Raw genomic sequence first — 24427 nt, 5'->3', positions numbered from 1 at the left:
TTGAACAATCGTATTTACCTTCCTATAAAGAAAAAACTGTCAAATATATTTCGAAAAATAAATTTTACATTAAACATGCCCTCAAATTATTATTTACATCAGATAGAACATAGTCAGAAAAGACACCTAAGTAGCCCTTCTGCCAGCCTCTAGTTAAAAGTAGACGGAATCCACTGACATGACATTTCTTTTACTGCTTTTAAAAGTTTACCTTAACACAGACCAATAGAAGGTTGCCACCTCAGCGCGGTTTAGCCTATCATGCTCCTTTCTCTCTCTTCCTCTCTAGCACGCTCTCTCCTCGACTCTCCTTTTCACACAGTCTCGGCGCAACCGACCACCATCGAAACAGTCCCAAGCGGAGATTGAAGCATAGAGACTTCCAATCCGAGATTGAAGCTCTTCTCATCCCTTCCCCAACCCAAACAATCCCAGAACCAGAAAGGGAGAGACAGAGAGAGACGGGGAAAGACAGAGAGAGGAGAGAGAGAGACATACAGAAGGAGGAGAAGAAGACTATTGAACCAGACGGAAAAGGAGATGGCAATGGCCATGGTGGATCGGTGATGACGATGACATGAACGATGAAGGTGAATGAATTGAAGGTTAACAATAACCAAATCCGTCGGTTTCCAGAAACGAAGAAGAGTGATGGGAATTAGATGGAATGGAGCTTGTCGGAGGAACATAACAGTGATTGGAGCCCTAAGTCGCCTCGTCTTCAGCCTCGCATGATCGAATACCATGGACTCTGACCAAGAAGCACTGTTGGCACCTCCCGTCCTCTACCCTCACTGTTAGCTCGTCGGCCACCATTATTGTCTCTCAGCTGTCTTCCCGGAGTCGAGAGAGAGAGAGAGGGGACGGAGGCTGGCTTAGGAATGGGGGACACACTGATCTGTTCGTTCGAGAAGAGAGAGGGAGAGGGTGGGGCATTTCTGACCAGTAAAACAAAAAAACTTGGGTCTGTTTTTTAATTATTTAAAATATGAGAATGCTCAAGAACAGTGTGGTTGGAAGACAAATGCAAACAGCTCTATTTCTTGCTCGGCGTCCTCTGTTTCCCCTGTTCTTCTTCTGATCATTCACTGATCACCATTCCATTGCATCACTGTCCCGGGGATCTGCCCCACTTAACAGCAGCCCCGATGGCCACCGCCTCCATATAAATATATATATATATGTATGTATATATGTATACATACACTGTCCTGGGGATCTGCCCCACTTAACAGCAGCCCCGATGGCCACCGCCTCCATATATATATGTATGTATGTATGTATATATATGAGCCTTGATCTGAAAACTCAATCAATTTCTACGCTAATCCTGTCTCCAAGGCTCCATCCCTCTCCGCATCCTCCATCTGTTATTATTGATTCGCTCGTCGCTCCACGAACTTTGGCCGGCAGATGTGGAGGAGTTTATACTCCTTCATTCGAATTGGCACGCATGTTGAGAGAGGTACAAGACGACAAGACTAGCACCGAGTATCAGCGATTGGCATGGAATGCGCTCCGCAGGAGTATAAATGGTCTCGTCAACAAAGTGACCGCAACTAATATCAAGAATATCATCCAGGAGCTTTTCGCCGAGAATCTGATCCGCGGGAGGGGTCTCTTTTGCCGGTCTTGTATCAAGTCTCAGATGGCCGGTCTTGTATCAAGTCTCAGATGGCGTTCTCCCGGATTCACCAATGTCTTTGCTGCGCTTGTTGCTGTCGTAAACAATAAGTTTTTTCCTGAGGAAAGTGCGCTTCTGTTGAAAAGGATTGCTCTGCAGCTCAAAAGAGCATATAAGCGGAATGACAAGCCTTGATTGTTCGCAATAAGGATTGTGGATATGAACAATTTCGTGGAATCCTACATGAAGGCGAAATAGACAAGAGAGTACAGCTTTTCGATCGAAGGCCTGTTTGCAATAAGGAAGGCCAAGTTTCAGGGATACCCAGCTGATCATCCGGAGTTGGATCTTGTGGAGATAGGAGACCAGTGGACACATGAGATATCACAGGAGGATCCGATTGATCCCAAGATTTCTCTTGATATTATCAAGCCTGATCCTCACATCCTGGAAAACGAGAAACGCTATGAGGAAATAAAGAAAAGAATACTGGGCGAGGAGGGTGAGGAGGCTGAGGAGGAAGATGGATCTGATGCACGTTCAGTTGATGACGAATCTGATGAAGAGGAGATGAAAATTAACGATGACACAGGAACATATCTTGTAAATCTCTGGAGGACGATCTATCTCACTATTATGTCGAGTCGGGATTTCAAGGAAGCCGGGCATAAGCTGATGAAAATCAAGCTAGAGCCAGGGCAAGAGATGGAGCTGTGTGATGCTTTTAGAGTGCTGCAGTCAAGAGAGGACTTACCTCCGCTACTACGGTCTACTCGGGCAGCGTTTCTGCATGATCAACAGAGTCTATCAGGAGAATTTCGAGAAGCGCTTCGTCCTGCAATATCTGACAGTCCATCGGCTCGAGACCAATACGTTGATGAACGTGGCGAAATTCTTTGCCCATTTACTCAGAACTGATGCTTTACCATGGAACTTCCTCCTCATGTATATTCATCAAAAATCTCTTCCTGGAACAATTGGAGCATCTGGGGATCCGCTTGCTTAGCAAACGCCTGAATGATCCAACTATGCAGGACACGTTCGAGTCTATTTTCCCAAAGGACAGCCCTGACAACACGGAATTCAGCATCAGCTTCTTCACCTACATCGGTCTTGAGAGCGTCCCCAAGAACCTAAGGGAGTACCAGCAACAGCAGCGCAACAAGCAGAAGAGAAGAGATTAGAACCAATTCTGAGTAAGGTTTATCTTTTGGTGAAAGTTTTTCTATGTATATTCTTCATGCAGAAAGCCACTGTTTCCTTACAAAAAGTAGTTTGAGCTCAAATTACATGAACTTTTCTATTGTGTGATAATAGTGCTTTATTTAGTTAATTAATCGGTGTTTCTATTCGAGAGGGGGCATATCCACCCTTTTTTTTTTTTGGGATAGAAACGATTGTCATGGATCTAAAAGCCAATCTTACACGTATTGACAGATTAAACTTTTTACACATTATGTCATCATTGTGAGATATCCGAAACATAACAAGAGAAAAAAATTATATATATATATATATATTTAAGGGCAAAACTCTTAAAGGTATCAATGTCCTGCATAAAGTAATGTCTTGTTCGCGACATTAAGACCTAAATCGATCTGCAAAACCTTCTGCATCCAATGAGATCCATATGACCTCTCTCTATCTTGGCTGACCAGCATTTCATTGAGCAAGATAATGTTCAACTACTCAGTTGGCAATGAGCATGCATTACCTATAGGTTCAGGTGCATAAAGAAAGTACCTTATAGATACTTCCTGTATACTATAATACTGCACCATGCAAATGCCATGTCCCCCAGCATTATCCCATTCAAGGTCTGCTTTTGTCTTTAGGAGTTTCCACATACAATCTCCAATCGACAAAGCAATGGAAAGACAAAAGATCCTGCAAAGCAACCACGACATCCATAACTTAATTAGTCATTGAGTGCACACTACACAAAATATATAAAGGGCAGCAGAAACATCACATGAAGTGCAATGTTTTGAGTATAAAGAGCGGTCTTGCATTCGCTAATAAGAGAGAACAGAGAAGGGACACAAGTAGAGCAACTATTCAGCAAAAGCTACAAAAAAGAAAAATATCATAAACCTCAAGCAAAGGAAATTCTACATCAAATGTTTGTCCAAACATGACAAGATCATCACAAATTTCAAGATGGAGGTGAGCACGTCCTCAAAAAAAAATTGTTATAATCACTTCCAGATCCTCGCAGTGATATTTTTGAAGCAGCTACAGAAATTATCAACTTTTGCAAAGAAATAACTTAACAGCAACAAATCACTCCGCCAGGGGGGAAGGGGAAAAGAAATCACATAAAAAACTGATGCCTGCCAATAAAGGAAAGGGAATAAAAACTCCCCAGTATTCCATGCTTGCACAATGAACTGACTATTAGATGCTCATTAGGGCCCTCCACAACTACCTTTATCATCCCAGCAGATCTGGACAAAGACCCGTTGCAGCCATACCATTGAAGTAGTAAACATAAAAAATCTTCAATGGCCTGACCACACAGTTCACAAGCTGTGCTTACTTGGACATGAAGCTTCATGAACAAACACGAGCATATTAAGTGTCCATGCTATTTCTCCAGTGAAACTCCACTTTGACAGTATTTGCTTTACAGAAGAACGTGACTTAAGAAAACATCAGGGGTAACAACGAGCTCCTTGGCACGTTCCAGTCACCCTGATCCAAAGTTGGAAACAATAGAAATGTTGCACATGTCAAGCGGAGTATCATTATGAAATAGATATCTTAAGAAATCAATACAAAATGCAAGATACACTACTACTTCAAGGAGCAATGATAATGTAGAACAAATAAAGAATCCTACAATTGTATGCACAAATTCACAAACTATAGGTACAAGTTTGGTGCTGCAAACTGGTTTGTCATCTATGTACATGAAAGTAACCTATCATATTGTCTGCAATTCCATTATGGGATTATAGTCACCTTCAAAGGAAAAAAATTCCAGCTGGCTTCTACAGGAGAATTAATTGCAATGCATCAAATTCAGATAAACTTAGCAGCTTCAACAGATGAAAAGGCGGGATGCTGCCAATCAACAAGTAGCTCAATCATCCCCGTAGTCCTGGGCAGTAGCCATCTCCAGATAAGCTTCAAAATACATATGCCTCGAGTATGTTCAAGCCTAGAGGCCTCTGCAGATGCTGCTAGAGGATCTTCAGAACCAAATGCCCAACTGTCAGATGGAACGCAACAATAAGTCAATGCTAGTTTTTGCAACGATTCAAAAAAAAAAATCAATGCTTGTTATGTGGATTTCTATAGTTCATGAATTAATGTATCAATCTACATATATTACATGTGAATCGTCAATAACATTTTGAGATTGAAAAAACTGAGAACGCACTTTTGTGATAGTGCTAGGCTTTGCACTAGGTAAGTCATTGAATAAGGGAGATGGCAATGAAAAAAAAATAGAAAAAAGAGTAGCTATAATAACTCTGATAATTAAGTTCATGGAAGATTCTTTTCCACTAACCACTTCTGTTCACTGCTTGGCTGATGAAATACGCTGAAGAGAGGAGATCCAACTACTCGAAGGACCAACTCTACTTCCATGTCCATGACCTGAGCTTGCAACTTCAGCAGGCAGTTGGGGTTTAGAGGTGCTTTTCTTCGTGGCAGCGCCAAGCGAAAGAGGAGAGGATTGCACTTTATCACTGCTTAAGACCTACAGGTTTAATGCCATCCTTCAGAATCAAATTTAATAAAAGAATGCCATGTCATTATAACACTGACCTAATCCATAATTCTTTGGGTGCTAGAGTATCTCAAAACAGAGAATCTCATTCCTCATTCATGCAGAGACTCACATTCTTATCAGGAGGATATTGATAAGTCCGATTCTTGGCCGCAGATGGTTTGAATTGCATGCGGACACCAGGACCAGCTGTACTGCCTAATTTGACACGGTCTGTGACATCATTCAAATGAGCGGCACTTGGATTTCCTACGACTGATAGACATGAGAGAGAAATGAGAAATCTTCAGAAATTCTTGTTGCAATCAACCTTCTCTTTCCCACAGTATTATGGATGGGTTTAGCCTGGCCAAATAGCCATCATCTAAAATGATTAAGGCTTCAGGCAGGTCACTGAGCATGTATCTGTTCTCATAGAACATTGGTAATTCAGAATGGACTCAATATGACCAGGGGAGCACAAAAGTAGTTCTAGCTATTGAAAGGTTCAGGCCCAAATGAATACCTTTTAGATCAGCAACCATATTGAGAGCCAGAATTTTCCAAAGAACACATACAAATAAAGAAGATAACTGAAAACTGAAAATGATGGACACAACAACTCAACATGTAGTTCTGGCTATATTGATGCATTTCTACCGGAGTAAGCCAAATGTAAGTTTTCTTTTTTGTATGTATCTTTAAAGTGGGAAGCATTCATGCAATTATAAGACTTAACATGCAACAGTAAAAGGGATCAATTCACCAATTTCTCACAATGTAAAACTACACCAAAAAGATAATTGAAGTAATAAATGCATCGGTAATATCTACCTTGATGTGCATCCACATTTGTTGGTACTGCATGACTACTGCTTCCTACATGAAGAGGCTGCAGAAGCAAGCTCTGACCATGTCAGTACCATGGCAATATAATAACACATTAAGAAAAACAGAAACAAGAGGTCAATGACATAGTAAAATACCTAAATAGTAAAAACAAACAGTAAGAAAAAAGAATATTCGTAAAAAGGTACATAAAAGAATAGTAACAGTAATAACAATAACACTAACTTTTACACATAAAATTTGTATGCATAAAAAGAAGGCCAAAGTTTCCACTTTGAAAAATAGGGAATACAGTTTAGGAAGAAAAATATTAGTTCACAAAAAGAATCCGCCAAAACTTAAGTTATTAAATAAAAATTCACTTGCAAGAGGCAAAGTAATCACGCAACACACCGACATCCGAGGCTGAGCTTTGTTCTTCTGAGATTGCTGATACTTCAAAATGGTCCAATCGAAAACATAGTCCAACTCATACCCTGGAAAAGAGATTCAGATAAAATTTTAGAATAAGTAGAAACTTTTAATTATTGACTTCCTCCTGAATTTTTTTTTTTCTGTTTGTTCATTGCCTGTTCTTAAGTAGATTACAATTTTAATTACTCATTTTCCAATTTCTGCTAACAAAATAATGAGCTTCATGCTTTCCCTGTCATGAGCAAACACAAAGAAAATCCCTAATTGACCCAAATATTAAATTGCAGTTAAGTATCAATTTCATAGGAACTGAGCTAGCCACGGTAATGACAATGCACACAACATTATTAGAAGAAAAAGGCAGAAAGTAACCTTCACGAGCAAACAACTCGCGGAAAAGTCGCCTCAAGAATCCATAATCTGGTCGCTGCTCAAATTTTAAAGAGTGGCAGTAATGGAAATATGATGCGAACTCCTTAGAATGGGATCTGCAGATAAACTACAAAGGCAAATAGGATGCGTCAAAGTTTAACATAGCAGTTTAGACTAAGTCATTTGTTGATCTACATAATCCAGATAGGTACCTCAATGGGGGTTGCTAACTTCTTCTCACAAATTTTGTCGTACTTTTGCTTCTTTGTGGCAGCTTTTAGTCCCTGCCATGGAAGGCTACAAGAGGAAAACAAACGTTTTGGAAATTTACGATAAAAAGAAAATACAATTATTAACCCCGTGGATCATGTCAAAGATGCCACACTATAAGGTCCTTGGAGATATTTACACACCCATCTGCTATAGCAAAATTCCACCAAAAGAAAGGACTCTTGCAATATATACCTTCCTCTGAGAAAATAGAGAAGCACATAGCCAAGTGATTCCAGATCATCTCGACGACTTTGTTCTGAAAATTTGAAAAAGAACAAATGAATGCTATTGCAGGACAAGAGAACATAATTTCAGAAGGTACTGATGGAAGTCATCTATTCACCTATTCCGAGATGAGTGTTGCAACTAGCATAGCGTGCTGTACCAGTTAAATTTTTGTTCTCCCTGCAAACAAAATAACTTAGTCACATGATCTTGAGAGAAAAATACCCTAAAAAAAATATCTTTCTGTCAACCTTTTTTTTTTCCCTCTTCAAAATGCCAATAATTGGATGGCTGTGAACCTCAATAAATCATGGGCAATTGATTCGCACACTAAAAACTAAAGAAAGATTAAATTATTTATGCATATGTATATATGGAGAAAAGAACTAAGACCTGTAAGGGATATGACGGTTGGTGGTGGAATCACGATATCTTTTCGCGAGCCCAAAATCAATGATGTAAACCTGGGGAGTAAATGCACGCAGAAGATTTAGGGCAACTTGAAAAAGAATCAAACAACTACTATAACTAAAAGATATCAGTGTTGTCACCTGACTTGCTTTGGCACCCAAGCCCATAAGGAAATTATCAGGTTTAATGTCTCTGTGCAGATATCCCTTAGAGTGCACATACTCTATCCTCGTAATCTACAAAATTACAAATAAGCAAAAAAAGAATAGAGTAAGGAGACCACAGATGCAGCAGGAGAATTTCTCCATTAAGCTAAGTCGAAAATGTTCTGTCCCATAGGCAGATTAAATTGCACTTGCCATTTGATCGGCCAGCATTAAAACCGTCTTCAACGAAAACTTTCTGCCACAATAAACAAACAAATCCTCCATACTGGGACCGAGCAAATCGATAACAAGTGCATTATCCTCACCATCAATGCCGGACCATTTAAAGCAGGGTATCCCGCCTAAAAGATGACAGAAACAACGTGAATGTTAGATAAACAACTCGCAGAAGAAGTGTAAACTCGCAGTGTATATAAAAATTCTTAATCATCGGCATCGATTGACACGTACTCCCTCCTTGAAGGATCCCGTATAATTTGGCCTCGTAAAGCAATTGGGGGTGCTTCGTCTTGCTATTCTCCTGCGAACAGAGACAACAATAAAGCTGATTACTTAGCTCGCGGAGCAATGTCAGCTCTTTTTTCTTCGGAACTTTCAGACTTTCATTTCGATCAAATGCTGAACTATACAGGCAAATCGAGAACTCACAATCTTCACCGCGACGATCTCGAAAGTCTCCACATGCGTGGCTACAAAGCACCGAGATTGAAAGAGATCAGTCGCCATGTCGCCCAAGAAATCAGCTCAAATTCAGCTCATTTCCAATCCAATCCACAACTATCAATGGAAAGGTAAGGTAGGTGGTACAGGCGAATTAAGACATGTACCGAGATAGATTTCGCCGAAGGAACCGCTGCCGATCTTCCGGCCGAGCTTGTACTTGCCGCCGATGATGCGTTCCATTACTACGTCCCGGATCTGAGGACCGAATCGCAAGGTATCATAGAAGAAGATAACCTTTTTAGGGTTTTATTCAATGCAATGCGAAAAATTGAAAGCCACAAACGAATGACGAGGAAGGAAGCGCCAACTGACCCCTTGAGAGAGAGAGCAGCGGGATAAAAGGAAGAAATTGTTCCGTGCGCCCGGGTGCACAGGGGAGGAGTTGCGGCTTATTGCGCCCGGTGCAGCTACATGCCGAGTACTAATCCAGCAGAACCGTTTCGCGTTTGTTTTTCTAATGTGTTAGCGTTACTATCAGACCCCGAGTTATCTCCTGCGCCCGGGTGAATAGAGGGTTGACGCGGATGTCGGCCCACGTACGCACCTGCGCAGGAAATGATGCGGAAGTCAGGATTAGACGGTAGTCCACGCCAGTGAATGATTAGTATCTCCGTTGTTGTCTGGCAAGGAAATTATTATATTTACATTTATTATATATTTATTATTATCATTATGTTATTAAGGAAAAATAAGATAAGAAGATGAAAACCAATCCGATAAATGTTTAAGTCTACGTGACACGCATGCGTAGGTAGGTGAGATTCATACGTTATCATTTATGAGGGTGAGTTGTAGAAGTTACTAATATCAAATAAGAATATAAGAAGATACGTTTATTATTGGGGTTGCGTAATTTACAAATAAATAAGATATGAAGATGAAAGCCAATTCGAGGAGTGTTTGAGGACTAATATACATCCTAAATTTTCTAATTGTTTGGATTTCCAAGTGGTGATTGTGCAATTAAAAAAGAAAAAAAAAGCGAAACTAAGAAACTATAAATTAATTCTTCATTTTTCTAATCTAAAGGTGTTAAAAATGATCAATTTCTCTTAAATTAGGATAATTATGTTAACAAATTAATTTAATTTTTAACTCGATAGAATTGAGTTTCAATTAATTTTGCATTTTTCCACAAATTTATTACAAGTTAAATTTTCACGATAAGTTAACTCATCGTAGAAATTAAAAATCATTGTTATCAGAACCGGACCGGACCGGACCGGCCAGTTCGACCGATCGAATCGAAAACCGAACCTATGTTCGGTTCGGTTAGCTTAAAAATCGAAAATGCACAAATAAACCGGTGAACCCAAAAAACTAGCCAGTTTTTAAGCAAACCCATTGAACCCATGTGAACCGGCCGATTTGATAGGTTCAAAATGTTTTTAACATGAAGGACCTAAATGTAAATCTAAAAAATTAAAAAAAAAACTCAAAACTGATGAAATGAAGCCCTAGTAGTCTTCATTCTCTTCTTCTCTGTTGCAGTTGTAAAGGGCCAGAGGCTGCAACATCTCGAAGTCTCCATATCGAAGTCTCCAGGTGAAGTTCTGAGCTGACACCTCTTCTCAGCTTCCTCTTCTCCTTCCGTTCTCCTTCCCGCCTCTTCTCGGCTCATCTTCCAGTCTCAGAGAAGTTCTTACCAGAGTTGCAGGAGAGCTTTTATCGGACTTTGCTTGAGCTTTCTTCTTCTTTTGTAGGTATTCCTTCACGGAAAAAGAGCAAGAATTGCAGGGGAATGGTCTTTGCAAGCCATATTGGTGCATAAAAGAATTCATCTAAGGAATCAAACATCCATTTTTTCATGCTTATATCCAGGTCAAGGAGCACCTAAGTCAAGTTCAAGGATACATAACAAAAAGTAGAGCTTAGATATATAAACATATAATGTTAACAAACTTCTATCTAAGTAATTATCTCATTGCTTTCCTTCTTCCTTTGGTGGGTTGTCTTGATTTGGGTTCAACTTTTCTGTCTTTTTATCCAATTTTGTGCCATCTGTAATCTTGGGTTTCTCTTCAATTTCACGACCCTGTTCGGGATTTTCGTTCTTTGGGTAGTGAATTGCGGGTGGAAAGTGGGTAAAGTTTGGATTTTTATCAGCTTTCGCATTCTCTTGTTACGTGAATGCCAATTTTGCCCGACGAGTATGCTTTTTTGGCATTTTGCGTGCGAATTTTAATGGGGGTGTCTCTCATTTAGGGTCGAGTGATCCCCAGAGACAACCGGATCTTATCTCTGCTTGGATGAGCTACTAAAACCAAGCCCATATGTGAGACAATCCAATACCTTGGAAAAATTACCTTATGCCTCAAACAAGAATCACACAATTTTGAGTTGCAAAATCTTTTCTCATGATCTCTGTTGACAATTCTCGTTTCTTTACTGTCGACTACTTGGGTGATCTTTGCTCATATATTTGACTCGTTCTTGTGAACTGCAGTCATGTTTGCTCTTGGCACTGCTTCAGCAACTGCTCCAGTGGGATCACAATTGGATCGGTCTTAAGTTTATCCAATGATATCTCTATCGCAAACTCCATTTTGTGGATTTATTTGGTCCTTCTAATAATAGTCGATCGGTGATAACAAATGCGAGTGGATGCAGGGGGATGCCCTGGTTTGGACTTCACATTTTCATATTCGAAGGGAGAACTCTGCAACCAATTCTGAAGGTTGTTGCACAGATAATCATTGAGGAAAATCATTTAGCACATTACTTGTAATTGTGAATTTACATGTAAAAAAGAGTAAATATGGGGAGAATGTAACAATTATGGTTCTTCGATTTTCATATGCAATTGATGCAAATAATTTTTTTCTTGTATTTTTTGGACACATATTATCTAATATTTATTAATATTTTCTTGTATTTTATATTATTTTCTTAAAATAATAAATTTTTATTTATTTTATAATTAAGCATGCGGTCCGATCCATCGAACCCCCGGTTGGACCCATAAACCCATGACCCCGTAGCTCGGCCGATTCGATGTTCGGTCCGGTTCTGATAACACCGTTAAAAATATAAACTCACAAGTTTTTAAAAATTTTAATGAAATTTTTTACGATCAAGTTGAAAAAAATAAAATAAAACATCTAGTTTTTGAGAGCATTGCGACAGAGCGAGTGGAAGGGATTGAGGAGAGGAGACAAAGATCGATGAGAAGTATAAACATTCGGCGTCTGATAATAACTGAGGGTTCAATGGGTTGACAGCATATTAAATTTAAGTGAAAAAAATTATATATATACTATTAATTAAAATTATCGATGAGAAGTACGATAAAAATCGGTCCAAATCGAGGGTTTAATGGATGGGCTGGGCCGAACGTGCTGTCTGCGTGAATGGGCTCCCAAGGCTGATTGGGTTGTTATTATCGGGCTTTCCTCCAGGCCCATCATGCCGAGTTGCTCCCTACTTGCCTTCGATGAGCCTGGTCGGGTGACCAGACCCTCCTTAATGCCTCCTCGATCACCATACTAAATATGTTACCCACCATCAGAAATGGCTCTATCGGTACGATCTATGACTGGACATCAAACATCTCCGAATGAAGGCCCATAAGAAATTGATGGACCTTTTCGACCACTTTCTCCTTCACACACGCATATAGCCCGGTCGCTTCATATGAACATTGGCGTAATCCTTGAACGGTTCCCCTTGTGTTTTGAACATGTCAATTGACATGCTACCAAGGTTGCTCCCACAGTCTTCCTCCCCCCCTCTATGAGTCATGTCATATTGCAATAGAACTGACAATTTATTAGGGAATAATATTAGTAATATGAAATATTATCTGTCATACGGTTAGCCGATACACTTTCATGTAATATATATTCATGATGGCTGCACACATAGGATATTAAGCCGGTTATACCAAATACCTTCACAGCATTTTCATCAGTAAACCCTCCCTAATCTTTAAAGAAATTTTGAACGATGTCTTCCATCCCAAGTTCATGTAGAATTATGGACGGCGTAGTTCCGTCCCTAATTCCCGTCCGTAATACACAATTTTCTCGAGTACTATCAGTCGATTATATATTATCAAGAAATTAAATAGTTGTAATAAAAGATGGCCTACTTTTTCCTAACAGTAAGATGCTGATTTTGTTAAGCTCATCGAGGAAAATATTATATATTTCCAATTCTTCTCCATGTTTGAATTTTAATTTCTTCAACCTGCAACCGTTTGATAATCCAGATAAGAGAGAGGATAAGATTTCCGAACTCCTAAATCCCATATTTGGGGATGACATTAGGATTGAATTCTATCAAGATACAAATATTAAGCAACTAATCCCAGGTAGGACAAATTAGGATAATATATTATTTGGAAAGGAAATATGGAAATGCGCCGGTATTATTTTGAAAGAAAATTGCCATTGATGAAGGGAGAAAGGCAACAATGAGCCCACACCAACCACTACCACCTTGATGAGGTCTCCGGCGGCCTCAAGGATCATTGACGACCTATCTCCTGAGGCCTTGGAGACCGACATCAAGCCCCAACAATCGGAACTCCCACCTTTATGACAAGAGAGAAACTACTGTGGGACGATGGTGGATTGATACCGGCCACCACCACTCTAGGTTGGGATGTGGTTTGTTTTAATTCTTTCAATGAGATCAATATTTCTTTCTTTCCATTATAAAGAAAGCCTATGAGTCTACTATAATAAAATGTAAATCTTAAGTATTTAATAAAGGGACACAAGTAGTCTCACATAGGTATTGAACCTGAAACCTCTTGGTTACTAGGTGAGAGACTGCGCCATTGGACTACACTATCTTTGATACTAAGAGGTAACAAAGAAGTTTTCAGGTTCCATAATTAGTGGAGCTACTCGTACCCCTTTATTAGCCATTAGGATTTTTATTTCATTGTAATAGACTTATAGACACTTATAACCAAAAAAAAAAATTTCCTATTCCTTTACATATGTACGTCCTAAGTTATCTTCTCTTTCATGCATGGCAAGAGTAAACGAGAAACATGTTGTCAGCACCCAATTTTGGTCCACCGACTCCAGAGGGGCAAAATCGTCATTTTTGCCACCCGTGAGGAAGTATTTCCAATTAATTGCTCGAGTATTCACGACTTTCGGAAATAACACAATTTTCCTAATTTAACACTAATTTTATGATTTTTCAAAAAAATAATACTATTTGGGACGTTTTCGAATTTCGAGTACATCGACGACAATTTTTAAAATTCGGGACGAAATTCGAGATTGAAAATAATTTTATTGCATAATATCGATCAACGAATTTTTCTGAGCACGATGGCGGTCTCGAATTATTTTTCCGACGCCTAATCAAGAAGACGAAATTTTCAATTCGTATGCGTGTCGAATTCGAAAAAAAAAAAGTTGGGGTCAAACGGTCAGAAGTCTAACAACGTCTGACCGTTGACTATGCTCCCCCCTTCCTCCTGTTATTCTTCTTCCTCTGATTTCTTCACGTTTCCGTTTCGTTTTTTTTTCTTTTTTCTTCTTCTTTCTTCTGGCGTGGATCCTGTGACCACTGCTGCCAACTGCGACCCGAGCCTGCCGCCTCCTCTGCACACGCAACGTCGCCCGAGACGCCAACGGTTCCCGACACGCGATATCTCTCTCTCTCTCTCTCTCTTTTTCTCCCTCTCGAGCTCTCTCTCTCGGTTTTTCGGAACAAAAACCCGCAGCTCACGGTTCGGGCGAGGGCGGATGGAAAAAAAAGAAATCCCTTAGCTCGCCGATTCGCTCCCAAGAAACCCCACAGCTCACTCGCCCGATTTCCGTCAGCCGGTTCCCGAAACCCTCAGCTCGATTTTATTTCAGGGATCCTCTCTCTCTCTCGACTGTCTCGTTTTTTTTGAAAGAAAAAGAACCGGAAGCTCGAGATCCCCAAAAAAACCACAGCTCACGGCGGAAGAAAACCCGAAGGTCACAAACTCTCTCGAAACCCGGAGCTCGTTCTCACCTCGCGGCTGCCGAAATCCCTCAGTTCGTCCTGGTTCTCGCGCCACCCCCCAGCTCACTCTCCCGATTTCCCTCACCTCGACTCCCTCAGCTAGGACGCGCATGGCCGCCCGGACTCCCGACTCGTCCTTCACCCGAATCGCATCCTTTCTCTTCGATTCCCTGCGTTCGTTCTAACCGGGTCGAGTTCCATTTTTTTTTTGACGCACAAGGAACGCCCGTGAATGCCAACAGCCCAGCTCGTGGCGGCCCGGCCCAGTCCTAGCGACAACCATCCAGCCCGGCCCAGCCAACAACCCAGCAACCCAGAGCGGCCCAATCCAGCTCTCCGCGACCCGGCCCAGATCTTTGCGGCCCAACAAACACTCCCAACGACGGCCCAGCAGCAGCCCAATTAGGCCCGATAACCAACTCGGCCCGACAGCCCAACCCATCCGGCGATTTTATTCTTTTTTTACATTTTTTTTTACAGAATCACCCCTCAACTTCCCGAATTAGGTAAATCCCCGGCTTAGTGGCATGATTAGGGCTCCATTCCTGAATATTAATGCTTGCTTGATGGATATGATGTGAAATGAGCGTTCTTGGGTTACGTGGGTGATCGGATTTGTCCCGAACTCGATTTTACGAACTTTCTGTTTTGTCGCATTTCAGTCCAGAGGACGCATTTTATTTTTTTTAGATCTGCCCCGAACTTTAAAATTCTCTTCCGTCAAGCCCCAGCCATTTTTACCATTTCCCAATCGGTCCTTGAATTTTCCATAATTTTTTAAGAATCCCAAAGAACTTTTCAAGTTGTTTCAGTTTAGTCCCGGGGCCATTTTTCACCCTTTTCAGATCTGCTCAGAATTTTAAAATTCGTTTAAGTCAAGTCCCAGCCATTTTTACCATTTTCCAATCAGTCTTTGAATTTTCCAGAATTTTCCAACCACTCCAAGAAACCTTTTGAGTTGTTTCAGTTTAGTCCCGGGGCTATTTTCCACCCTTTTCAGATCTGCCCCGAATTTTAAAATTCGTTTCAGTAGAGTCCCGGCCACTTTCAGCACGTTCCAATCAGTCCCCGAATTTTTCAGAATTTTAAACCAGTTCCGGAAACTTTTAAAGTTGTTTCAGTTTGGTCCTTGGGGCATTTTTTCACTTTTCAGATCAGCCCCAATTTGCAAATTCGTTTCAAACAAGTCCTGGGAGATTTTCAGTATTTCTTACACAGTCCCCAATTTTCCAGAATTTTCAAATCAGTCCTCTGAAACTTCATCCGAATTTTCAAATCAGTCCCTGATATTTTAAAATTGTTCAAATCAATCCCTGGATATTTTCTAAAGATATCCAACCCTTTCCTACTTGGATCCCCGACCGACAACGTATGAGCCCCGTTTGAATGTTTTGTTTCTGTAAATATATATATACAACATGATAATACGTTTGCATGATTTTTCGCTTCCATGAATCGGTGTCATTTTATTGATTCCGTTAATATTATGTTTGTGTATGTTTGTATGTATTTATCATGATCATGGCGGCACCAATTGTGTAAAATATGCATGTTTGTCGTGCTTGACGTGCTAATGTGCTCTTGATCCGTGTTTAAACGCTTTATTTTCTTGTTTTTTATCAAAACCTCACACGAATCGGTTTAATCATGCAAAATCGACCTAAAATTAATTTTTAAACCCCAAGGTGGTCGGGAATTAGGATTCGTATCGGACGGTCCATCAATGATCGGCTCGACGGTCTGAAACTCGCATATTTAGAGTATTTGGCAAAACATTAATTAATTTAATCAATAATTCCACTAACGGGGTAATTGAGACGTTCATGCGATTAATTAACTCACTTGGCCCTAATAATTTTGCTCGAATTGGTAATAAATCGGTAACACGCGTCGATAGGTTGTAAACATGCGTTGGTGCCCTTCTCAAAACTTGCAAATTTTATAAAACCCGAGACACGTGGCTCGATGTGACATGGACGTCCAGGAAGGACTTGCGCATCTTGACTCGAGGCCTCACCTGATTTCAGGAAACTCGGGTCGGGGCGTGGAAGTTCTTCTTAAATCACTTCCGGATAGATTGATCGGTCCTTTGGCTTTTTAGGGTTCTTGACAACCCCGGAAGGTCCAGGGGTTTGGTTAGCGCCGGTCACTGGCCGAGGTGGCTCCCACCGCGTAGTCTTTCCTTCTGAAAATAATTTTCACCTCAAGGGCAAAATCGTCTATTTGCAACTTAGCGACACCATAGGGTTAGAATAAGAGAAACACTACGGTATCAGGGTAGGGATGGACTATCCGTCTAGGCACAAGTTCATTTGCATAGCCCGCTCTATCTGACCGATGAGTTTTTTGTTATTCTAGCATAGTCTCGGGTAGTTAGTTCGGGTGAATTGGTTCAAAATACAAATACCGGACTAATTGTGTACTTGGCTAAGACGAAAACGGGCAATAGCGGGATAGGCACTAGGTTTTAGGATTTACGGGTGGGATCCATGTTCAAGAAATAACTTGTAACAACCGTAGTGTCACAACATAAAACAATTCTAAAAGCAACTCACAAACACAAGACTTGACAACAGACGTCACGCACGTCAAGTCCTCGGAAAATAATGCCAAATGCAAAATACCCTCCCGAAGCGATCCTTGATCGATACACACCCTGTACCCATTTTGTCTGTTTTAAGGTAGGATTTGCATGCCAAGAATACTTCGGTTAATAATCGGTTAATTCACGTAAATTCGGCAATAACAAAACCCTATTGTTTGTTTATTTGTGCCTATTTTGTTACATTTTTGCACTTGTTTGTTATGCGGATCGAGCCCGATCCTTTAGGATACGATCCATAGGGGTCCAACGCCCCAACCGTAGATCACGGGGTCCAATCCCATAACACTGAGCGCGCATCTTAATTTCAATTGTAGTCTTTTCAAATCACACGATGAGCACGAGTGGAATAATAATCGAACGCGAACCGATCGAGATTCAGTTGTTGTAATTTGTATTTTATTTGAGAGGACAATGTAAGAATTTATGTTGTACATTTATTCATGTAAGGATCTCGGTCGGAGAGTGGACGGTTGGAGTGTTTCTTCGAATTTACAGTGTCAAAACGCGTAAGATGAGCGGAACTTAATTAAGCAGTAATTAAATTAAAATGGCAAGCCTAGACAAGTTAGAGTACTGATACAGCATGCGAGATATAGGCTCGCATATAATAGAACCCCTGAATTCGAAACCTCGGGTTTCGCAGACCATATGCCTTAGTAATTAGATGTACCCCGTACCCCTAGACCCGGGTAACTTGCCGGCCCTCGACCTTCGAGTCGTAAAATGACAAGTATCGACTCATTCTCACGTACGTCCGTCGCGCGTCCCCGGGAAGGTGAATACTTCCAAGCCGCGTTGTATAGGCGCGCGCACGCGTGTTCCGACGAGATTAAATTCGGGTACGCACATATGTTATCTGGATGCAAGTATAAAGGGTAATCAAAGAGACAAAAAAAGCTTTGTGGGATATTTTTTTCCATTGCGTCTGATCAAATTTTGACTCATAATGTTTGTCGGACACACGTTTTTTTTTTCACTCATAAAAAAAAAACCCAAAAAGGGGAAGCTAAAACCAAAAAGCATGCAAGAAGGGGAATTGATCTAAGGAGGTAGTTAGCTTTGCTTCCAAGGGAATCTCGTAATTTATGTGACTTTAGCTTGTGAAAGAACTTCACCGGCCATCGAGTACATCGAAGAAGATACCGATAGCAATGCCCTTGTCTCTTATTGAAGAAGCAGATCACCGATCACGATTGACAAATTTGCATTATCTTGAGCTCCAAGGCAGCTATATAATTGGTGGTATATATACTTCGACATACATATGTTATGATTCATTACAAACTTTTTTTCTTTTTTAGAATTAGCCAAAAAAAAAAGAGTAATTGCTGCAGTTTCAGTATGTCTGATCAAGCTTCTGATGAATTTCTTCAATTAAAAAAGTAATTACTGCACAATTAATTTTTTAAAACTAATATTTTGGAAACCAAGGCATCATTATGAGTTTTCCCTGTTATCTTCCATAATCTCCTGACAGGGCTTCAGCTGTGATCTTGTGGGGTCACCAGACAAATTCTAGCCAGCATAGGGTCCACTGTATGGGATCCCACAGATATGGCATCTCCCTTCTCAGCCTCATTGATTTTCTCTTTCTCTCTCTCTCTTTTTTTAATTAGACATACATGGTGCGTTTGATTTCAAAATTAAAATTAATTTTAATTTTAATTGTGGAAAAAGACAAATAATTGTATAGTGTGTTGAGTTAAAATTAAAATTAAAATTTTTATGATTTTAACTGCGAAACCAAGCAGAGCTTTAATATCCACAAAATTTAATAGACCAACTAATCAGATTTGAGTCAATTTAATCCACTAAAGAGTGAAACTCTTCTAATGAGCTGATTTCATTGATTTGTTTTTCGATGTCTAACTCAATTTTTTTTTTATTTTTCTATATAGTCAGTATAATACAGATGATGAACATAAACTTCACATTTTTTCTTTTGTATTAAGGGAAGATACTCGACCGATTAGAACAATGAATTTTTTTTAGCTAATTGAAATGAAGTTTGAAATAAGAATAAGTTCAGACACTGTAGAATTCCATCGCTAAGAAGTGTTTAAGGGAAATTCTCATGATGTACCTTGGAGCCGATCGTTCGGCGCGGACTGATTCCCCTTTAATTATTTCTCATAGGATGTGACAAGGTGAACTAATTAGCAAAGTTAATTGCTATTGAATTATAAGGAAGTTTATGCAAGCTATGTACCACATACTTCAATCAAATGAATGACATAAAGATTCACCAGAAAAAGAATGACATAAAGCTTCAACGAGGAAAAAGGTATCCAAACATAGCATGATTTATGCTTTCTGTGCATAACCCTTATCTGCGTACTATGAAAAATTCATTTATAATCGGGACAATTTCCCAACATAAATTCTTCCCCTTGATATCCTCAGGGAGTAAAACTTAAAAAAAAAATAAAAAAATAAAAAATGATTAATCATTTAATTTGCTTCAATATATATTATTCTTACCTTTCATACAGTGTATTTCGTTTTCCAACAATTGGAGCTCCAAAACAAGTCGATTAATTTCTTGGCTCCATTACTTCATAACATTTCAGAGAGCCAAACGCATCCCATATGCAAATTAGGCATAAGAGGAATCAATCCCGTGAAAGGAAAAAGGGAGACTGTAAAAGCAAATGCATATGCATTCAGAGCGAGAGTCGGAGTTCCAAGTCGAGTTCTTGAGCGTCATTCGTTTCGGACTTGTGGCTAGAGCCCAGTGAGCTACTTCGGTGGTGGACCTGAGCGTGTGGATCCTGTGCCGAGAAAATCAAGCCACAGAACAAAATGATTAATCAGAAAATTTCCTACTTATGCCCATATCACCATGACTTTAATTAGTTAGTATGTTATACGAATCTAATAAATATGAATGTTGATCGATCATCTAGAATGTAGGATGGAAAGATTATCTTCGTGTCATTTACACCTTTTTATCTGGAGACTACCTTTAAAACTGCAAAAAAAAAAAAAACTATACAATCCAAATTGAAAAATAAACTCAATGACAGATCTTCATTCTTTTTCCCCCGATAAAGAGTATCATTTCATTAATATAAACAGATGAAGAACGTTGAGACAACAATAACAAATAAAAACAGAAAGTATATGAAGGTTCTTCATTCATCTTCTAAATCACCATATCATGACGCCTTCAAAAGATAATAATAGATATTCTATTAGCACGTCTTTTCTAGCATACAGTTTTCCAAAAACAGATGAAAATTGACAAGTTCATGATACTTCAGCGTAACATTAATGCGGAACGCACCTCTACATGTAAGTTTAGAAGGTGTCTCGTCATCGCAGGCTGCATATATTGAGGCATATCCAAGTAGCCATGACTAGTGCCCCAGCTGAACCATCAGAAAGGAAAATCATCAATTAAGGGATATAAAGCAAACTTTGATCAATCAGAAATGATCCGAAGATTCCAAATTTTGTGCCCTAACAAATTAAATAAATTCATAATCCAACTTGGCAAATTAAATTAGATTGTGTACCTGGCGTGAGTTGAAGAATGATGATGAGAATTATTATCACCATATGATCTTATGCTTCCTCTTTCATGGTCTCCTCCCATCTGCTGAGAAGCATTAAATTCACCCGACAAACTTTATCAAGTCAGGGACCCACTAAACTCAGATACCAAACAGTAGAGCACTTCTCCTATGCTATGTATGTTTTTGGAAACTTTAATGATTGACCAGAAGAAGAAGAAGATACCATCATGACAAATGCACTAACAGTACATATCACCAATAGATAAAGTATGTCATTTCGTGTTCAAAATCAAATCAATATTCCAACCAGGATTAATTTTCAGTCATAACTTGAGATCTTATCCTATCCTATAATTATGTAAGTGATACTTGGAAGAATTAATTGCTTTATCTAAGCTAGGGTTTCCAGTAAATCTTGACAGTTTTATGTGCATTGGTTCTTGAGTCGCTTAAATGGAATGAATCATAGAGTGCATATATATATATCCACACAAGATTTGGATTCGTGTTTGGATAGAATAACCTTTCATACATTGGTATACGTAGTTATGACGAACTAGAGGCATACCATGAAATTGGGTCCCAAACCGTAGGAAGCCGAGGTAGAGGAGGAGGAAGTGTATGAAAATGAAGATGAGGGTGTTGATGAATAACCTGTTTGCCCTCTGAAATCCTCCTGCGCAACATTAATAGCAAAAAACCAATTAGACCCCGTAAGATCATTAATTCTCCAGTAGACCACTGCGTGCAACAATGAGAAACACATAATGTCTGATCGAGATTATCTATTTAATCCCCCAGACGGCCTCCCGAAAAACGTCTGATTTGGCACATATTCCAACTTTCCCATTTATTCTTAGATGGAATATTGTATGAATAATTGTGAGAAATGTGATAATTCACGTGATTCATTTTGCCAATTTGCAATATTCTTTTTTCTTTGAATTTATAATCAACGCTGGAAGGAAAAATAAAACAGATTCCGTAAAGAATCTGCCATGTTTCTCGGCTTTCTGACTAGATGATCAATATTGGTACGATCAAACAAAGCTTCAAAAGTCGTACAACTTATGATTATAAATAGGATCTCTTAAAAGTAAAATCACCGGGAAAAAAAATGAAAATCTTTCCCCAAGAAAATTTCCAGTGAAATCCGAAGCTCGTCGTGCTATTAACTCCGCATCAACCCTTCTTCCCCTCAACCTGCTAAATTTGCGTGTGCAGGTAGCAGCGATCGCCCCAGCACATCAAAATATGGTTCTCGATTCATAATAGTACTTCCCCAACAACTAACAGTGTCCTGAATACTTTCTACCTAACACTGAATTCTAAAGCACTATACACTCTCACGCGCATTCTCCCTTCGCTATAATTCGTCGATCTCCTAGTCTCGAAGCCCAGCATCACCAGGAAATTACGTGTTATCGAGCGAGTGAGAGAGGGAGACGAGGTATTACTTACTTGGGAGAAGGCCGAGGTGGGATAAGGACCGGAAGGGTACTGATGGTGGAACTGGCCATAGGAGGAGCAGCTGCCGCTACTGGCCATTTGGCCGTGAAGTCTAATTTTCTCGAGCTGGGCGACCCCGAGCCCTCTCTGCGGCTGCTTCGGCTTCTCCGAGCTGCCCTTCCTGCTCCTCCTTGATGTTCCTCTATCATTTCCCATATTTGGCTCCCCAAAATAACTGCTTCCCATGTCTCCTCAACTGAGCTCTCTGTATATGTATATGTGTATATATATTTACTGCTATTACATCTCAAACAGAACTTGTAAGAAGAGAAATTGGGAAGTTCCCAATCCCCAAACAAACTATTTTGTACCCAAAAGAAGGGGAAAAAATGAAAAAGAAAAAGAAAACGACAGTATCTGTCAGAGAGATTGATTCTCAGATCCCCCCTGCCTATTTCAAGAAGAAGAAGAACTTCATCACCACAAAAAAAAAAAGAGGGCGAAGAGGAAGAGGAAGAAGAAGGAGAAGGCCTCTCTCAACCTCTGTGTGTGTTTTTGTGTTAATGTTTGTTTGCTTTATAACCCTAGAGAGAGATCGTGAGTAATAATTGCATCGCTGTATCAGATTTTATAATTTTATATTTGACACTCATATATATTATAGAAGATGTTGCAAGCTTTACACACTATTATTAATATTAATAATAATATTCCTTCACGAAATTGCAATTTGTATTCGATGCAGGTCCATCGTACGAAAAATATTAGAAAATAAAATTAATATTAAAGAGATATATTTTACTCAAATTCTTAACAGATTAGTCTATTATTTTATTTTTTGGTAAATCACATTTATCATCAATCTATTGATTGAGACTAATTCCGTTAGAACATAGGCTTAGTCCTAGTGAGCTACTTCCATTCGTAATGCTACACTATTGGTAAAGTTCTCTTACTGAAAACTAAGTTTGGCGTTGAGCAATTTTCTCATGATTTCACTATTTTTTTAATGGTAGGAAGGTGTAAGCCCTAATAAGGAAATATGGAAGGACAGAAAATAAGGCAATGTGAGGAAGAGTAGATATTGTTACTAATACTTCAAATCACGAACCCGAAGTCCTATTATGAATATTAAATTCAAAATTTCTTAATTTTAGATTAAAAATAAATGACATTATACTAATAAAAACCTCCTCTTCTTTTTTCTTTTTCTTTTTCTTTTTTTCCATTTTGTTCATTCTTTCTTCTATAAGAGCATTTACTAACTTTTTCTTTTGCACATATTGGTTCGTGTGTGCGTGACTTATATGCTTAGATTTTGTGCTTTCTCCTATAGCTTTGTGTTTCCTCTAAATTTCATGCTTATCGAAACCCATTTAATTATTGAGTAGTGTTATGTTACCTTAAATAATTGATGGAGTTAATATAATTTTTTATTATATATCCTTCCCTAATTTTCATTTTTTTTAATAGAAACTTTGAAGGCTACGACCCTGAAAGGCTGAAAGCGATTGTCTCTGATTTGGAATTGAATATAAAAATAGAAAAATTGCTAGGGCAAGTGGCCCCCGCCAACTAATTAAAGAGATATTATTATTAATATTGTCTTCAAAGCAAATTTCACCAAGTGCTCTTTGCATGAGGGCAATATAATATTGCACTTGTCTATGTGCCTTAATGTCGCTCCTAGAGTTCCCCGTTTTTTACTTTTCAAACCTCCCACTTGTGCATCACATTCTAAATATTATATCAACATATAAAGACATTATGTATGTGTTAATATAACATCATTAAATAGAAGCTTCACAGGGAATAGGGCCATACCCACACACACACACTGTGTCTTTTCATCAATCATACGTAAGAAAAATACACACACTGAATGGTATGAGACTATTAACATTTTGAAAATTGCTTAAGAGGTCTTATCTACGGTCTAACAATTAGTTCAACAGAATTTAGAGTATACATGATGATTAAGGGAAAGAAATTACTATCACAAAATTGAATTCTATAGTACTATGGTAGCTTATTAATCAAGCTTAGAAAGGCCTGAGATTTGGTTTAAGTTAAAATTCTATCCTACCGTATAAATCAAATTACAGGCCAGAAAAGGTCTGT

General features: G+C 39.2%; 2 protein-coding genes and 1 pseudogene across 9 annotated transcripts; 1 reads left to right on the top strand and 2 right to left on the bottom strand.

Moving 5' to 3' along the window:
• Positions 1-25: 25 nt before the first annotated feature.
• On the bottom strand, positions 26-9078 carry LOC116195403 (casein kinase 1-like protein 3). Of its 7 annotated transcripts, XR_004154635.1 has the most exons (20): positions 8881-9078; positions 8702-8742; positions 8504-8573; positions 8246-8394; positions 8027-8122; positions 7869-7939; positions 7594-7655; positions 7443-7506; positions 7190-7274; positions 6978-7104; positions 6585-6667; positions 6177-6234; positions 5476-5618; positions 5142-5333; positions 4589-4838; positions 4053-4318; positions 3368-3511; positions 2379-2757; positions 1868-2071; positions 26-1777 (listed from the first exon to the last, which is right to left on the bottom strand). XR_004154635.1 is itself a non-coding variant. In XM_031524567.1 (15 exons), the coding sequence occupies exons 1-14, from the start codon at positions 8954-8956 to the stop codon at positions 5151-5153; spliced, it is 1308 nt and encodes a 435-aa protein (XP_031380427.1). In that variant the 5' UTR covers positions 8957-9078; the 3' UTR covers positions 4386-4838; positions 5142-5150. The 7 variants fall into 7 exon arrangements, 1 of the variants encoding a protein (XP_031380427.1); XR_004154634.1 differs by having other exon boundaries at positions 26-2071; positions 3339-3511; XR_004154637.1 differs by having other exon boundaries at positions 26-2071; positions 2379-2692; positions 3339-3511.
• Positions 1210-2934, top strand: LOC116195402 (annotated as a pseudogene).
• Positions 9079-19626: 10548 nt separating the features above from the next.
• LOC116195008 (protein SPEAR1) lies at positions 19627-22865 on the bottom strand. 2 transcript variants are annotated; one of them, XM_031523954.1, is made up of 5 exons: positions 22319-22865; positions 21426-21533; positions 20858-20937; positions 20626-20710; positions 19627-20110 (listed from the first exon to the last, which is right to left on the bottom strand). In XM_031523954.1, the coding sequence occupies exons 1-5, from the start codon at positions 22550-22552 to the stop codon at positions 20003-20005; spliced, it is 615 nt and encodes a 204-aa protein (XP_031379814.1). In that variant the 5' UTR covers positions 22553-22865; the 3' UTR covers positions 19627-20002. The 2 variants fall into 2 exon arrangements, with proteins under 2 accessions (XP_031379814.1, XP_031379813.1); XM_031523953.1 differs by having other exon boundaries at positions 20858-20940; positions 22319-22862.
• Positions 22866-24427: the final 1562 nt, after the last annotated feature.

Source organism: Punica granatum, chromosome 2 (genome assembly GCF_007655135.1).
Source record: "Punica granatum isolate Tunisia-2019 chromosome 2, ASM765513v2, whole genome shotgun sequence".
NCBI classification, from domain to species: domain Eukaryota; kingdom Viridiplantae; phylum Streptophyta; class Magnoliopsida; order Myrtales; family Lythraceae; genus Punica; species Punica granatum.
This window is presented reverse-complemented; position numbering and strand designations above follow the sequence as displayed.